At 45.9% G+C, this 17,341-nt stretch overlaps 1 protein-coding gene across 1 annotated transcript; it reads left to right on the forward strand.

Moving 5' to 3' along the window:
* Positions 1–13,313: 13,313 nt before the first annotated feature.
* On the forward strand, positions 13,314–16,831 carry fabp2 (fatty acid binding protein 2, intestinal). The gene is made up of 4 exons (XM_084318774.1): positions 13,314–13,436; positions 15,269–15,441; positions 16,168–16,275; positions 16,586–16,831. The coding sequence occupies exons 1-4, from the start codon at positions 13,370–13,372 to the stop codon at positions 16,634–16,636; spliced, it is 399 nt and encodes a 132-aa protein (XP_084174900.1). The 5' UTR covers positions 13,314–13,369; the 3' UTR covers positions 16,637–16,831.
* The last annotated feature ends 510 nt before the right edge of the window (positions 16,832–17,341 follow it).

Genomic DNA, 17,341 nt, shown 5'->3' on the forward strand with positions numbered 1-17,341 from the left:
GAGGAAAGATAAGGTGGGGTCTTGGCCAGGATTGTCTTGTAAATGGAGTGGAATCAATGTTGGAGTCGCGGGTGTGGAGGGAGGGCCATTTAACCAGTTTGTAAAGGTCACAATGATGTTTAAGCCAAATGTGGATTTTATGAAATGACTGCTCAATGGAAGTGAGACTGTCTTGAAGAGTGGAGGCCACGGAATGGAGAGAAGGGCCAGAAGCATACAGGATGGTGTTATCAGCATAAAGGTGGATCCGAGAGCTGCCTGCAGCCTTCGCCACATTAATATAAATGGAGAACAGGGTAGGATCCAAGATTGAGCCCTGAGGCACCCCTTTAGTGATGGCAAGTGGCTCAGACAGGATATTCTCTGTCTTGACCTGTTGGATCCGGTTAGTAAGGTAGCTGGCAAACCAGTTGCAGCAGGTGGTTCAGTTGTATATGGTTCAGTTTCACATCTCTACTGTATATGGTTCAGTTTCACATCTCTACTGTATATGGTTCAGTTTCACATATCTACTGTATATGGTTCAGTTTCACATCTCTACTGTATATGGTTCAGTTTCACATCTCTACTGTATATGATTGCATATAATATTCAATGCTTGTTATAGCGCCCCCATGAGGTTTGTTCGTTCCACTATTTTGTAACTTTTGCTGGTCTATCAGCTTGCCAATTGCATAAAAAGCACATGTGGCAGAAGCTGAATAATAATAATAAAACCACCAATTACATTAGGATTTCGTGCCTTTGGGGCTTGCACCCCAAATATGAAAAAAACTAGTACAGGTGATGATGCAGTTGTACAAACTATGCAGTTAAGATTTGTGAAGAGACGTGCTGCAGTTTCCACCCTTAAGCCCTTAGACTCTGTACTGTAAATCATTCAGCCATCAGATTACCTGTGATGGTTATATTACTCACCATTGTGTCCTGTACAATAAGGGTGGTCCTCTTTGGTGGAAAAAGGAGATTTGCACTGGCATTTGTTTCTATATGAAGCCATAATTAGAGATTGTCCAAGCTACATTGCCTTATTGTTGAAATGGACCTCTGGACTTTATGAATGACTGGCTTACACATGCTTAGAATTTACACTGCACTTGGTAGATCTGTCTTTGGCTTCTGTGCTCCTGAATGGTGGAACGCCCTGCAGGGGACATTGCAATGAGGTGCACTGGTGTCCATGGGTCCATTTAGAGAACTGGTGACCAAGCAGGACACCACAATCTGTAATAGTTTTTCAATTGTGTTTGAGTGTATAACGTCTTAAAGGAATCTATTTTTCTATTTATAGTACAGTTTTATTTATTCTTATTACTATTTTAAATTTTTTTGTGTTCTCTTCCTTGTACTTTGTATATCAATTGATGATATATCAATCGCTGTTCATACCCAGGCCTACTCTGACCACATCATCTCCTACAGACTCGCCCTCACCCAAACCAAGTCCTCCTTCTACTCTCTACACCTCCAAAGGCCAAGGGAATTCCAAAGCCCTCTTCTCCACCATCACCAAACTCCTCCAGCCCCCCGACGACCCTGTTATGTCCTGTTATGCTACGTATAGGTTGTGACATACTAGCAGTTACATTGTAGGCTACTGTGCCTTTAATAGACAGGCGTGGTTAGCGCTCGAGGTAGGGCTGTGTTGGTAACCTAAGAGTCAGTCGAATAAAGTAATGAAACCACACGGTCGTGTGTTCATTGTCTCAACATAATAATTGGCGAACGAGGATGGCTGATTTCGTTTTACCACCGCCACCACCGTTTCTACCTGTTCCCGGTGACCCAGCGGTTCCATGGGTTAGATGGCTAACGTCATTGGAGGACTATTTATTGGCGTTGGGACTGGAGGATCTGGAAGAAGCTAGGAAGTGCGCACTTCTGCGACACTGCCTCGGACAGGAGGGGCAACGGATTTATGCTACGCTTACATTAGCCGACGATCAGTACTCTACTGCTACCGAGGCTCTGAAGTCGCATTTTAGCTCGGGAAGAAGCCGTCGGATGTACCGGTTTGAGTTCCGCCAGAGAGCACAGAGGTCTGGTGAGACTGTTTCGCAATATGTGTCTGCCCTGCGGGAGCTAGCCAAGCATTGTGATTTTAGGAACTTGGAGGATGGACTCATAGTCGACCAGCTGATTGAAAGAACATTGTGTGCTCAACTGAGGGAGAGACTGTTATTAGAGCCGGACGCCATGACACTAGCTGATGCAGTAGTGATTGGAAAACAGTTGGAGACAGCTATCTCTGAGGCGCGCAAGTTTTCCCGCGCGGTGCATGAGCCTGTGACGTCACCTCCACCCGGAGTTCAGAACGTGGCCCAGGAGGCAGCTGGCGCAGACGGTGACAACTTCGATGTGCAGAGAGTGGCAGACAGGGCGCCGAGGGAGAGGGAGAATGGACAAAGGCGTTGTGGTAACTGTGGCTCCCCTAAGCATGCAACCAGGGACCTGTCCTGCCCTGCTCTAGGCAAGCGCTGCCGTAACTGCAACAGGGTTAACCATTTTGCGCGCTGGTGTCGCTCTCCTCCTGATCATGCACAGTCTGGGGCTGTTCCCATCAATACAGTACAAAGCCCACAGGCCTCATTCAGTCATTGCACATGTCGTGTGGGTGGGGCCTCCATACCACTCCTCGTGGACACAGGGGCTAAAGTGTCGCTCCTGAATAAGTCCACTTATGACCGGCTCTTCAGTCACGTGCCGTTGACTACAGCAGCAAACGCCCTGTCGGGGTATGGCCACGCCCCGATCACCACTTTAGGGGTAGCCTGCCTACCTGTGGAGTACAAAAAGAGACACATCCCTGACACCGAGTTCTACATCACACGGAGAGGGGCTAACATCATGGGGCTAGACCTGTTTCATGCTCTGGACTTCACATTGACCGACGCTGGGGGTCTACGCGTCCTGCAGGTCACCGCGTCCTGGCCTGACCATCACCCGACACTGTTCGAAGGCCTGGGCTGTATGACTGGATTTGTGCACCAGCCCTCGGTGGACACGTCTGTCCGACCCGTCATTCAGCCGCTGCGGCGCATTCCCTTGGCCCTCCGTGATGCGGTGGAGGAGGAGATTCGTCATCTGGTGAAGGAGGACGTCATAGAACCGATCAACGCCTCTCCCTGGGTGTCCAACCTGGTGATAGCCAAGAAACGGGGGGGGCGCGGACTGCGTCTATGCGTCGATCTGACAGACGTAAACAAAGCCATCATCCCTGACAAGTATCCCCTCCCCACAGCGGAGGAGCTGACTAGCCATTTCCATGGCTCCACGATTTTCAGTAAAATGGATTTATGTCACGGCTACCTGCAGGTTCCCCTGGCACCGGGCAGTATGGACCTCACAGCGTTTGTCACACATGTGGGGGTTTTCAGGTACAAGCGCATGGCTTTTGGCCTGTCATCAGCCCCAAGCTGTTTTCAGAAAATAATGTCGCTCATTTTGGCTGGCATCCAGGGGGTCAGCATCTACTTGGATGATGTGGTGGTGCATGCGCCCACCGCTGCACTCCACGACGCTCGCCTGGAGCAGGTCTTCCAGCGCTTCAAGTAAAACGGGGTCACACTCAACGCGGAGAAGTGTACATTTGGAGCTACTGAGGTCGAGTTCCTGGGGTTCAGGCTCTCCAGGGAGGGTATCACCCCGATCATGTCCCACACCGAAGCAATCCTGTCCCTGCCGGACCCGCAGTCGCCGTCCAAGCTGTCTTCTTTTCTGGGCATGGCTGCCTACTACCTCCGGTTCATGCCACACTATTCTGACTCGACGGCCCCTCTGCGCCAGCTGTTACGCAAGGATGCGGTATGGGACTGGACCCCGGCCTGCCGGGAGGCTGTGCGCGTCATCAAACGGCAGCTCACGTCCCCGCCAACACTGGCACATTTCAGCCTGACCGCGCCCACCTTGGTCACCTGTGACGCCTCTGGGGTGGCGCTCGGCGCCGTGCTATCCCAGGTTTATGGAGGGGTAGAGCGTCCAGTGGCTTTTGCCTCTCGGGCCCTCACACCAGCCGAGCAGAAATACTCTGTGGGGGAAAGGGAGGCCCTCGCCTGTCTGTGGGCCTGCGAACGCTGGCATGTCTACCTGTATGGCAGGGCGTTCACCATTCGCACAGATCATCAGTCTCTGACAGCGCTGCTGGCGACCCGAGGGGCGGGGCACAAGCCTATGAGGCTACTGAGGTGGGCTGATAGGCTGAATCAGTACAACTTCGGACTCGAGTTTATGCCGGGGTGCTCTAACACGGTAGCTGACCTTCTTTCAAGAGCCGTCTCTACGACAAAAGAGGCGGGTGAGGCGAGTCCTGAACAGGAGGACGACGTGGACTGGGTCCACATGCTGCATGGACCGCTCAGCGCAGTAGTCACGCTGGCTGAGCTGCAGCAGGCTGCGGCTGAAGATGAGACATTTACAAATCTCCGTGCCTATATCCAGGACGGCTGGCCAGCCACGGTGGAGGACAGACTGCTCCCCTACCGCCGAGTCCGCGACGAGCTCTCCTGCTGGGGGGAGGTGTGCCTCGCCCGCGGTCACCGCGCTATTATACCAGAGGCGCTGAGGGCCAGGGTATTGCACATGGCGCACGACGGCCACCTGGGGGTGGTTAAGTTGAAACAACGCTGCAGAGACACAGTGTGGTGGCCTCACATAGACGGCGACGTAGAGGAGCTGGTGCGCAACTGTACCTGCTGCCTGCTGAGTGGGAAAACGGGCCAGCCGGCTACAGCACCCCTCACCCCGACCCCGTGGCCGTCCGCGCCGTGGGAGCACATTCAGGTTGACCTATGCGGAGAGCTTCATGGGGCCCCGGCACATGCCCGCTACCTGATGGTCGTGCACGACCTACACTCGAAGTGGCCAGAGGCCATCGAACTCAGCTCCATCACCACACAGAGCATCACCGACAACCTCGTCAAGCTGTTTGGGCGCTGGGGCCTGCCCAGTGTCGTCACCACGGACAATGGGCCTCAATTCATCTCGGCAGAGTTCTCTGAGTTCCTGTCACTGAGGTCCATCAGGCACATCAGGACGTCGGTCTACCATCCTGAAAGTAACGGCGGCGTTGAACGCCTAAACAAATCTCTGAAGAATGGAATCAGAGCCTGCCTGGAGGAGGGGAAAACCTTCAGCGCTGCACTCACCCAAACTCTCCTGACCATCCGGGCATCCAAGCACTCCACCACAGGGGTCTCTCCGGCTCTGCTCATGATTGGGCGAGAAATGAAACAACCACTAGACTGCTTGAGAGCTGAACCGGCCCCTGCATGCGAGAGCCCTGGGCTCGAGAAGGCCAGAGATCAGGTCCAAAGCTCACAGGCTCAGATGAAACGGAGGTATGATGCCTCTCACAGAGTACAGACTATGTCAGCAGGGGATTGGGTCAGGATTAAACACGCCAACCGCAAGAACAAGCTGAGCTCATACTGGTCAGCACCCCTCCGAGTGACCCGTCAACTGGGTCCGGCCACCTACAGACTAGATGATGGTTCTCGCTGGCACTCAAACCGCCTGCATAAGGTGGGTGCCCCGACACTGCCTGCATCATCCATGAGCCAAGCTGCAACCCGCAGTTGGCAGCCCCGCTTGGAAGCAACCAGGGTGGGAGGTAACCCACCACAACCACCAGACCCTGCTCCCCAGCCTGCTCGCCCTCAGAGGGTGAGGGCTCCACCCGCTTGGCATGGGGACTATGTTACTGGGTAAATGCCACGGGTTGGTGGACTGAAGTGTTCAGTTTCTGTTCATGGACTGGAATGTTCTATTGCTGTTGCAAGAGGGAAGGGGGGGGAAAATGTTATGTCCTGTTATGCTACGTATAGGTTGTGACATACTAGCAGTTACATTGTAGGCTACTGTGCCTTTAATAGACGGGCGTGGTTAGCGCTCGAGGTAGGGCTGTGTTGGTAACCTAAGAGTCAGTCGAATAAAGTAATGAAACCACACGGTCGTGTGTTCATTGTCTCAACATAATAGACCCCCTCCAGACCACCTCCTCTGATCTCTGCAACAGATTCACGGAATTCTTCCAAAACAAGATCGATGCCATCTACCAGCAGCTCCAGTCTACTCCTGTGTCCCCCACACCTCCGGTTGTTAAACATGACCCTCTGCCCCATCCCACCTACTCCTTTTCATCCTTCTCCCTGGTGGACACCGACTCCATTATGAAGCTGGTGTCGGGCTCTAAATCCTCCACCTGCTCTCTGGACCCCATGCCCACCACCCTGGTGAAGGCTGGCCTGCCTGCCCTCTGTCCTCTCATGGTAGACATCATCAACTCATCCCTGTCCACTGGCTCAATCCCTGCTGACTTGAAGGTGGCAGCAGTCACCCCAATAAAAAAAAAAACCCCGGTCTGGACCTTGATAACCTCAACAACTTCCGCCCCATTTCAAACCTCCCCTTCCTCAGCAAGGTCCTCGAGCGTGCAGTAGCCGCCCAGCTACAGAGTCACATGGCCCACCATGACCTGTTCGAACCACTCCAGTCTGGGTTCAGGGCTAAACACAGCACCGAGACCACCCTGATAAAGGTAACAAATGACCTCCTCATGGCTGCTGATGCTGGCAACATCAACATCCGCATCCTCCTGGACCTCTCAGCTGCTTTCGACACCATCTCACACTCAAACCTCCTAGACCTCCTGGAAAGTGTCCTTGGCATCACTGGTACCCCCTTGTCCTGGTTCACATCTTACCTTACCAACAGGTGGCAGTATGTTTCCCTCGGGGGGTCCAGGTCGCGTGTACCACTTCCGCAACGGATTTGATTTCCGGGGTTTGCCTGATTGGCCACTAAGCCCATGTGACCCTACGCTAGCACGCCCCCCTTACCCCGCTTACGCCTGAGAGTTAGCGCCTGAGTGCGCTAGTTAGCTCATAGCTACCCAGCTTGTTAGCCAGCATGAATACCCGATTTAAAATGGTTCTCTCCTCCTTGTATACCCTTGTCCTCACAAGTATTCTGCCAGGGAACTTATGGACATGACAATAGTATTTATAAGGTGTTTGATCATTGTGTCGTTGTACATATTGTGTATACACCGTTGCGTTAGAAGCTAACAATAGCTGCGAGCTAACTAGGCTACAAGCTCAAACACCCTACAACCACCACTATTGTCGCGTCCACAAGCTCCCCCGGCAGAACACCCGCAAGGACAAAGGCACACAAAGAGGAGAGAACTACCCCAAATCGGGCACTCATGCCGGCCAACAAGCGACCTGCGTCTATGCCTTCTACATCGGGCATTCATGCTGGCTACCAGGCTAAGCTGCGTTAGCTTCTAACGGTGTACACAATATGTACAACGACACAATGATAAGCTGCATTAGCTTCTAACGGTGTACACAATATGTATAACGACACAATGATTTACATTATTACATATGGTAACGTGGTTGTGGCTTTTACAAATAGTGGTTCGCTTTAGAGATGGATGGCTATGATCACAGAGCAACAGATAGAGCTTCATTCATCACTCGGCTAGTAGTAACAAGGCTCTCTGGCTGCCGCTAGCTGGTGTGTGACTCTCAGGCGTAAGCGGCGTAAGGGGGGCGTGCTAGCGTAGTGTCACGTGGGCTTAGTGGCCAATCAGGCCAACCCCGGAAATCAAATCCGTTGCGGAAGTGGTACACGCGTCCAGGTCAGCTCCAGCACCTGTTAAACAGGGTGTTCCCCAGGGTTCGGTGCTAGGTCCACTCCTTTTTATGATCTACCTCCTCCCACTCGGTGATATCATAAGGAAACACGGCCTCCACTTCCACTCTTACGCAGACAACACGCAGCTTTACCTCCACACCAAACCCTCGGCTCCCCTTCCTCCCCCCTCCCTCACTGCCTGCCTCCAGGACATAAAAACATGGATGACCACCAACTTCCTTCAACTCAACAACAAGAAGACTGAATTAATAGTTGTAGCCTCCCCAGCCCTCCTCCAAAATATCGACCACCTTGTTCTCTCCGTGGATGGCTACTCCATCTGCCCCTCCACGGAGGTAAGGAACCGGGGCGTAATACTGGACTCAACCCTCTCATTTCACCCTCACGTCAAGTCTGTCACCAGATCCGCCTTCTTCCACCTCAGAACCATTTCCCGCCTCCGCCCCTCACTCTCCGACACCTCAGCGGAAACACTCATTCACGCCTTCATCACTTCCCGCCTCGACTACTGTAACGGAATCCTTCTTGGTGCTACACTCACACGAGGCTTCCGCTCCTCCAACTCCGACCTCCTCACCATCCCCCGCACCAGGCGTTCCACACTGGGAGACCGAGCTTTCGCTGTAGCTGCCCCCAGACTATGGAACTCCCTCTCCACCTCCATCCAAGGCTCTGACACCATCAACCTCTTCAAAACCAGGCTAAAAACCCACCTGTTCACAAGTTTGCCTTCACGCAACACGTGAAGTAGCCCACCCCTGACTCTTTTCTTTTAAGCCACAGATCCCGTTGTTTTGTTTCGTTTTGTTGTTTGTTTTGTTTATTAATTTCAACCACTTCATCCCAATGGACAGCACCTTGCTTCCTTTTTTTATCTCTTTTATCTTATTTGTTTTTTTCCTGTTGTTACTATACACATATATTCAAAAATCTTTTGTTTTTTATCTTTTCTTTTTTCAAAATTTTTATTTTTCCACCCTTTCCTTGTACAGTGTCCTTGAGTCTGAGAAAGGCGCTTCTCTCTTAAAATCCAATTTATTATTATTATTATTATTATTATTATTATTTATTATTATTATTATTATTATTATTATTATTATTATTATTATTATTATTATTATTATTATTAGGATTGATGATGATTATTGATAATGACTAATACTCAATGAAACTGTAAATGACGGTCGCCTCAGTGAAAATCTTGAGCCAAAATAAAGATTGAATGAATGATTTCTCCTCTGCAAATATTACTAGTATAATGTAGGTGCACGGTTGTACAGTACATACGATTCAATAACAAAAATATGACAACATTTATTGACTGAGCTCTTGATACAAGGATTAACATTAGACAACATGAATTTGTTTTTAACAACACTGCATTCTGTGGCTGTATTTAAGGATAAGGATAAGGATAACTTTTATTGATCCCTCACGGGGACATACACATAGCTCATAGTCTCATTAAACAATCATCATATCACAATCGTTACATTTTTACAGTAACAACGGCACAACATAAATTCAAACAGGCATGTACATTTGTTGACACATGTCGACTACAGTATGTCTTTCTACTATTATCCTTCCCATACCTGCACCTCCCCCCTCCCCCATGCTGATAAGACGCCCGAATATAGCCAAAGGGATCAATAAAGGAATAGCTTATCTTATCTTATTTGACCGTAATACAAAATTACAACATATAACACAGACCTTAAGTTACACGATTGTAAAAGAAAATGGCTGTGTGCCAGCATTCAAGACACACCCTTTATGCCCACCTCTCTGTAACACTATAGACAACATATAAACGTTTTTAATAGCACTTACTGTATCATGTGGCTGTAAAAGGCTTTATGTTGTGAATATTTGTACCGCTAGAGGTAAATTATGTATTTTCCATCTACTGGTCAAACTATTGATGAATGTATATGCATGTACCCAACGTTGATTTGGTTAAGAAATAACACTTTTAACACTTACAACACTGCACTCAGTGTTAGGGAAGCTATACTCTGAGAGCATCGTTTTGGAAGCTAGCAATTACTTCACACTGGAAGATTTTGAACCACAGCAAAGCTATAAAAAACAATGCTGGGAAGTTAATTCATGCATTCATATCTAGCCGGTTAGACTACTGTAATGCACTTTTCACAGGTCTCCCTAAGAAAACCACAGAGAGGCTTCAGCTTATCCAAAACTCTGCAGCCCGACTGCTAACCAAAACCAAAAAGAGAGAGCACATTAGTCCAGTCTTAGCTACTTCACACTGGCTTCCTGTAACATTTAGAATTTACTTCAAGGTCCTTCTCCTTACATACAAAGCCCTAAATGGACAGAGACCAGATACATTGCCAACACTCTATTTCTCACTATTTAAATGAGAGATCAGGGAGGCCAACTCTTCAAATGTTAATATTTAGGATCATTTTAATGCAGTTAATATTTAGGATAATTTTTATGTTTCGTGCCCGGCATGTTGAAAGATACGTGTGATCGATCTGGTAGATAGAGTAGATCGATATGTCCATTGGCTGATGATAAATCCCCTTATTGCATAGTGAAATCTGCGATGCAAACGTAATCCAAGCTACAGGCTGCAGATCCAGAATCGAGCTAACATAAAACTCCATTGAAAGTAAAAAAAAATAGTCCACCATTCAGCCACAGGGCACACTGCATTATCGCGATAGCGCCCCTAAGAGGATCTGGCCGGTTTTGCACCTTCTCGAATTCAAAGAGTAGGGTAAATCTGCAGTGCCGCTCGGCGACCTTGAATATGTTATTAAAATGGAATAAAAGCAGGGCGGTCAGGTAGCGGAGATTGCGTTCGTCACCAACCCCGGAAACGCTAGGATTCGCCTGTTCGAATCCAGCTCACAGCTCCGGGGTTGTCACCAGCTTGGCTGGCCGAATTGGCAGTATTAGAGGGTGGGAGAAGCTGGCGGGGTGGGTCCGGGTCGTTGTAAACAGCGACTCCTACAGTTCGGTCGGGGCGCCTGCTAAGCGCGGATAGGATCTAAGGGGGGTAGTGTGATCCTTCCACACGTTACACCCTCTCAGTGAGAATCCGCGCTGCCAGGTGAAAAGAAGCGGTTGATTGGCTAGACGTGTGTCGGAGGAAGCACGTGATAGCCTCCACTCTCCCAGACCGACTGTGGGGGGTAAGTGCGCAGCGACCAGGAAGGGGATTGGGAATTGGCATAACGACTAACATTGGGATGGGAGAAAATCGGAGGAAAAAGGAGGGGGAAAAAGATAAAAAAAAAAAAAAAAAAAAAATGGAATAAAAGCAATAACAACTTGCCACGGATATATCCGTGCTTCTGTCCACAACGGGTGGAATCGAAACACGGAGATATCCGTTGTTCGTCCCCATTGTGTTAAATCCATTATGAAAAACGATGTGATTTAATGCTCTATGCCCAGCCTTACCTTGACCTTGTCTATTTCACTGCTATCTATTTTATGCTCGTTTTATACTTATTGTATGTCTGTACTTTATGCATTGCTCTTGATCTGCCAATTTTGTGCACATTTTATGCCTGTCTTTTCTTACTGCTGTGAAGCACTTTGAGCTGTAATTCTTGTATGAAAGGTGCTATACAAATAGTGTATTATTATTATTATTATTATTATTATTATTATTATTATTATTATTATTATTATTATTATTATTATTATTATTATTATTATTATTATTATTATTATTATTATTATTATTATTATTATTATTATTATTATTATTATTATTATTATTATTATTATTATTATTATTATTATTATTATTATTATTATTATTATTATTATTATTATTATGTTGTTATCATTACCTTCAGGAGAAATATAGTTTGGTTAACTATAGTTACTTGAAAAAAGGAGTTGGAGCTACTTTATAAAAATAAGTTAAGTTAAGTTGAACCTTTATTAACCCCCTTTGGAAAATTGGTCCTCTGCATTTGACCAATCCTAACTATTTAGGAGCAGCACCCATGGGACCAATCAGTTGTAATGCCGGAACCTTGGTCAAGGGCAACGGCAGGAAACCCAGCATGTCTTTATGGTGTGGAAGCCTTCCAGAAACCAGAGGAAACATGTGGCGGACATATAAACTCCACACAGAAAAGCCACCTGCCTGGGTTTGAACCCATGACCGTCTTACTGTGAGGAAATAGTCCTATGTCAAAGTCAAAGTCAGTTTTAATTGTCGCTTCTCATGATGTGCAAGACATACAGAGAAATTAAATTGCACTTCACCCTTCCCACGGTGTATATACAAAAATATCTAATACAAACATAAAGTGACATATAGGACACTATAAATAACATATGGACGATGTACATACACTATACAGGATATATTATATACAATATAAACAGTGGCTAAAATTTATATTTTTTAGCAGCAGTAGTACATAGTAAGTAGGCTATAACTAATAAATAATGGCAGTAGAATACAATAATGGCAGTAAAGTAAAGTGGCAGTGAGATGATAGATATGGCAGTAAGCTAACATAATGTAAACTAAAATAATGGCAGTATTTTAAGTAAAGTGGCAGTGAGTTGTGAAGTGGCAGTGAGTTGTGAAGTGGCAGTGTATGTCTGTGTGTGTGTCAGCGGGGGGGGGGTTCTTAGTCCAGGTTGTGTGGTGGCAGAGTGCCAGTGCTGATACAAAAAAATAAAAAAATACTCTGACCCTAACTAACCTTACTGTCATGCACTTGTCCTAATATACTAACCTACACTGTAGCACTCAACACTTTGATGAACATTGTTACTCAGCTGATAAAGTTGTACCCTTCCTGCTGTCTTGTTGTACAAAACTTGTAAGTCGCTTTGCGATGTAAATGTACATCTGCAAAGTAATACAAAATTAGAACATATAACACAAAATGAAGCAACACGATTGTAAAGGAAAATGGCACTCACTTTAATAGATGCCAGAATAACTGCATTTTTACAATTGTACAAGCTACATCATTAAATCATTAAATCATTAAATGGTCTCGTCTGTTGGTTTAGTTGTCAGACCAGAATCTCTTGTACAATAGCGAAGGGGGAAGGGGTCGGTTAAATCTGTCTCACTCAATAGAGAAGAGGCAGTGGTTGAATAAATACTGTACATAGATGAATAAAATAAAAAAAAGTTATAATATAATTACTTTCTTTTCTAGTCCTACAACCCAAAATTGTAATTCCAGTAGTTAACTACTGTACAAAGTAATTGACTACTAAAATCACTATGCCACTTTTAATTTAGTTGAACTATTAGCAAACTACTGCAAAATGTAGTTAACCTACTGTAAACTGCTCTACCATTTTGCAACCTTTTGCACACTTTTGCATGCACGGTGCTCACAGTTGTGGTGACCATGTGCCAGCATTCGAGGCACACCCTTCATAAGCAGATATATTATGCATACAGCATATTATCCACCCCCCCCCCTCTCTCTCTCAATAAAAAATTAAACATATGAGAAGATGATAATCCACGGTACCTTTTTCTGAACTATGACATCAGGCAGGTGTTGCTTTGATGTTGCAGCGAACAATCAATTCCCCTGTGAGCTTTAAACAGCCACATCAGCACTCTGATCCAGAGTGAGATACGGGTGTTGCGCGCTGTAATCACCCTTTAAAAGGAGCAGTGTTGCCCGAGGGCAAGTCACTCCCAGGTGTAGAGGCAGAAACCACAGCAACCATCATGACATTCAACGGAACTTGGAAAGTAGACCGCAGTGAGAACTATGAAAAGTTCATGGAACAAATGGGTGAGTTGCCATCGGCAGTGACAGACTGACTGCAGTGGATTTCTCATTTACAAGGCAGTTGCTGGATAGGATTTTTTATTTTATTTTTATTTTTAATTTAATTAAAAAAATTATATCTTTTTTAACATTGACCCATAGAGACACCGGTACATGACTTAAGATGTAACCATCTGAACCATCGACTGTCACGATCAGAGACAATATTTGGTCAAGTAACCAATGCAAAAGCACAGAATTTGAGCATTATCATTATCTTTGTGAGGATGTTTTTTTTCTATTTAAAAATCAAATGTAATTCGCTCAGTACTGTAGGTAGCTAGAAATTGGCACAGGCGAAGCCTGCACTGAACTCACTGAACTCACAGACTCATCACAAAAGACCCGCTGTACTGTAGAAACATTCCTTCTTGCTGTTTTGGGTGTCTGCTCTCCAGCACAGTGGGTTTGAAATGGATCAATGAGTTATGAGGTTACAATGCAGACAAAGGCCAAACCTCCATCAGAAATGTGACACATTTAGTAATTTAGCTGACGCTTTTATCCAAAGCAACTTACAAATTGTGTATAAGTCAGCAGCAGTGGTACACCTCTGGAGGCTCAGGGCAAGTGGTATTGTTTGTCTAGCAGTGCCAGATTTGAGTGGTTCACATTTATTGTATAGTAGTATAGACATACATACCAGCATAGTAAGTAGTAGTAAAGGCATAGTACATAGTAGATAGTAGTACAGACATAATAGCATGGTACATGGTAGTAAAGAAGGAAAGAATAAGTGTGTTTTTAGTTGACGGCAGAAAATTGGGCAGATTTCAGCTGTCCTGACTGTGGTGGGAAGTTGGTTCCACCACTGTGGAGCCAGGACAGAGAATAGCCTGCTTCGTTTAAATGACCCCCCAGGAGCCCGAAGAGCAGCAGCAAGATGCAGAGTATATAGGGGTCTTGGGGGTGTGTAGTCAGAGACCATTGACCGGAGGTAGGAAGGTGCCGTTCCCCTTGTTGCACAGAATGCCAGGGCAGATTCTCTGAGAAGTGGGGTGATGTGGGCTGACTTTGGTAGGTCGGAGACCAGGTGCCACTGTGTTCTGCATGAGTTGAAGCGCCTTGGTGGCGCAAGCCGGTAAACCAGCTAGCAGTGTATAGCAGTAGTCGAGGCGAGACCTGAATGTTGATTGAAGGAGGAGTTAAGTGGCTTTTTTTGGTCCGGAATATGTAGTTTGTGTTGTAGTGTTATTTTTTATTTTTTTATTTAATTTATACAAAATATCATCAATCATCTACTAATCATCTAATCATCAACTACATATACGTTTTGAGTATTCTGTACACCTAAAATCTCATTAAGTCCCATTCAAATTATTTCACAAATGACTTCATGGTCGAACACTTCGATCGCAAAGGATTTCTAACCAAAACTTAAATATGCCAACTTTATTCAAGTTTATGTTGATTTGTCCAGTTACTTTTGGTCCCCTAAAATTGGGGGTACTACAGTATGTATAGAAAGGGCTACAATTCCTACACAGTTCACCTTATGTGGACGTGAACACCCTCAAATGACCACTGAAAGTGCACTTTAACCTCGTAACTCATCATCCAGTTTCAAATCCAACGTGCTGGAGAACAGAGCCAAAACAAAAGTCATTGTACTTACAGTATGCACTGTGCTTTTTTTATTGGCATCTGACTTTTGTACCTACTTATCTTCTGAAAATACACAATCAAAGGAAGTACAGTGCACGCACAGGTGAATTGATCGATTCACAAGAGGCTTCCTCTCATTGTCTCATTGTCTCCTGGTCTGTAAAATGCGCGCGTCTGTTCTCTGGTCTCAGGGGTCAACATGGTGAAGAGGAAGCTGGCGGCGCACGACAACCTCAAGATCATCCTGGAACAGACTGGGGACAAGTTCCACGTCAAGGAGAGCAGCGCTTTCCGCACGCTGGAGTTGGACTTCACCCTGGGAGTCACATTTGAATACAGCCTTGCAGATGGAACAGAACTATCAGTGAGTAGATTTATATATCCTCATTACCCTTCAATACACTTTTATATATCCACATTACCCCTCAATACACTCATTTATATATCCCCATTACACCTCAATACACTAATTTATATATCCCCAATACCCCTCAATACACTAATTTATATATCCCCATTACACCTCAATACACTAATTTATATATCCCCATTACACCTCAATACACTAATTTATATATCCCCATTACTCCTCAATACACTAATTTATATATCCCCATTACTCCTCAATACACTAATTTATATATCCCCATTACTCCTCAATACACTAATTTATATATCCCCATTACTCCTCAATACACTAATTTATATATCCCCATTACTCCTCAATACACTAATTTATATATCCCCATTACTCCTCAATACACTAATTTATATATCCCCATTACCCCTCAATACACTAATTTATATATCCCCATTACCCCTCAATACACAGCGGGGGGTACACGATCAAGTTGTGAGGCTATAGCATGGATAACCCCTGTGTCCGGTTAATATTTCAATCAGGCCCTTTATACGACCACAGCCACGTTAACCGCCTCTCTCTGCCAGTACAACCAGTGCTGTCAGTTGTTGTTATTTCTGCGATGTGTTCTCTGTGTGTGTACTGTGTCCCCATTGTCCTCAGGTGTAGCTAGAGAGGATTTACATGCTTCCTCGTGTGTCATGTACACTTTCATGCTTGGTTCCACAGGGTTCATGGGCCCTGGAGGGAGACGTGATGAAGGGCGTATTCAACAGGAAGGACAACGGCAAGGTGCTGACAACTACCAGGGCCATCGAAGGAGACGAGCTTGTGCAGGTGGGTTGTGTAGCCCTCGGGAAGCAACAGTTGTGATTGGACGATCAATAAAAGAGGGCGGGGTTTGTGGATTTTGTGAATATGGGTCAAATGTTTTTTTAAATAAGTTTACCACCACTTGCTTTGTATCAGCAAACCTAGAACTTCATAAAGTTGTATATATATAATGCTCACTTATACAGAACAGTAGATTGCTTGCTGGATTACATGCCCTATAATTGAGATGAGACAAAGGAAATTTCGCAATTGCAAGGAGACGATATACTGTTTTGTAACTCTGACTAAGTCCACCTCCCTCCTCTCCCCCCAGGCCTACGACTTTGACGGTGTGCAGGCCAAGAGGTTCTTCAAGAGAGGGTAGAGAGAACCCTGTCTCCCGTCCAACGGAACACAGCGGTTTGACCTCTGGATGACACACAGCACTGCATTAACTGGTTATATCAGTATTATATCTCTGTGACCAATAGCCAACATCACCTGTATACAATGCACTATATGGAATATGAATTGCACTGGATTTTGATATTTAGAATAGTAAAGTAATTTCATAAAGTGCCGACTGTCTCATTGTCTTTTTGTTGTCGTCGTCTGTTGTTGTCCGAATGCTCCGTGGAGGGGCGTACAATTAAAAAAACAGTGGCGTACACAGGGTCTCAATTGATCCGTCTCAATCCCCGCCCCCCCCTTTTTTGATCCTCCAATCACAACTGTTGCTTCCCTCATCTGTCCGAGGGAAGCAACAGTTGTGATTGGAGGATCAAGAAAAAAGGGGGGGGGGAGCGGGGATTGAGATAAATCAAAGGCATACTGGTGTCTATCTCCTGGCTGAAGGGATGCCCTGGAAAGACATGCAATTTAACAGTGGAAGGAATTACCAGCACTCACGGAAAATGTCCTTTTTGGCTGCACCAAACAGACGCGTTTCAGCAGAGCTTTCATCAGCGTTTAAATCAGATGTGTTTCAGCACACAGCCTTCAGCCTTTACCTTTTACATTTAGTCATTTAGCTGATGCTTTTATCCCAAGCGACGTACAAGTTCTGTACAACAGGTCAGCAGGAAGGGTA

Source organism: Notolepis coatsorum (assembly GCF_963971535.1).
Source record: "Notolepis coatsorum genome assembly, chromosome: 7".
NCBI lineage: Eukaryota > Metazoa > Chordata > Actinopteri > Aulopiformes > Paralepididae > Notolepis > Notolepis coatsorum.